Genomic DNA, 1,009 nt, shown 5'->3' with positions numbered 1-1,009 from the left:
GTCCCTGCGCCCCAGCTGGGAGCCCCTCGTGCCTGCAGCATCTTCCGTAACGCAGCCACAGCGGGGCCAGGACCCACATAAGGGTGATGCTGTCCCTCGTACTGCTGGAGGCCAAATCCTGCTTCTCCCCAGCTTCAGCCCGTCATCACCGAGATTGAGAACAGCTTGCTACTGCTGCTGCTATTGCCCTCCCCATTTCACCCCAAAGTGATCTTCCCTTGATCCTACAGCCTAATGCCCTCCTTGGGACCCACATGCCCCAGACCCATGCACTGCTCCCCTTCCCTCTGCACCTTGCAGCCCCCCCATGACTGGCCCAGCCCCTCCACATGTCTCTTAACTCACATTTTGGGGTCAGATGCGAGGTGCCAGGCACTCAGAGCAGCACCACACACACATACAGACAAGTCTCTCCTAAGAGAGACTGGAGAGTGAACTGAAACTTAGGGAAGGTGAGAGAGCCAGAACCAGCTCTGCTATGCCCCAGCCCTGGGCAGAGATGCTCGGAGGACACCTCTTGGTAAAGAGGCTTTGCCTCTGGCCTCTCCAAGGTGGAATGGAACGCATGCAAGGAAGAGGCAGTGTTACACCTGGTCACAATCCCTCTGGGATTTATTGATCTGGCATGGGAAGTGCCCAGATGTGTCTTCCTGCTCCCTGCTTGCTTGCTGTTCCACCAACACTCAGCTCCTTCATGGACAGATACCCATGTGCCTTCAGGTCCACTTCCCTGGGTCCACCAAGGATGACCACAGCACCAGTGTGCCAAGGAACTGGCATTTGTCCCTGCCCTGAGCTGCCAGGGGAGAACAATCAGGTCACCTTTTGGGGTCCAAGGACATGGTACAAGGGTGGGGAGCAGCACTGCACCTTGAGACCTCAGCCCTGAACACCTTCCTTGCCCCCGCAGAGCCATGGGGGTGCTGATGTCCAGGCGGCAGACGGTGGAGAAGGTGCAGAAGGTCAGCTTGGCTGTGTCGGCCTTTAAGGATGGGCTGCGGGAGCAGCC

General features: G+C 58.1%; 1 protein-coding gene across 1 annotated transcript in view; it reads left to right on the top strand.

Annotated features, from left to right (window-relative positions):
* Window positions 1–914: 914 nt before the first annotated feature.
* The window catches only part of KIAA1045 (KIAA1045 ortholog), a gene marked incomplete at its 3' end in the record, with an annotated part of 2,243 nt that continues 2,148 nt past the window's right edge, over window positions 915–1,009 (top strand). The window contains 1 exon segment of the mRNA XM_008949279.1: window positions 915–1,009. This exon segment is cut by the window's right edge and continues 34 nt beyond it. Within this exon segment, the coding sequence (XP_008947527.1) occupies window positions 915–1,009 (95 nt within the window).

Source organism: Merops nubicus, unplaced genomic scaffold (assembly GCF_000691845.1).
Source record: "Merops nubicus isolate BGI_N331 unplaced genomic scaffold, ASM69184v1 scaffold45871, whole genome shotgun sequence".
In the NCBI taxonomy this organism is placed as follows: domain Eukaryota; kingdom Metazoa; phylum Chordata; class Aves; order Coraciiformes; family Meropidae; genus Merops; species Merops nubicus.
This window is presented reverse-complemented; position numbering and strand designations above follow the sequence as displayed.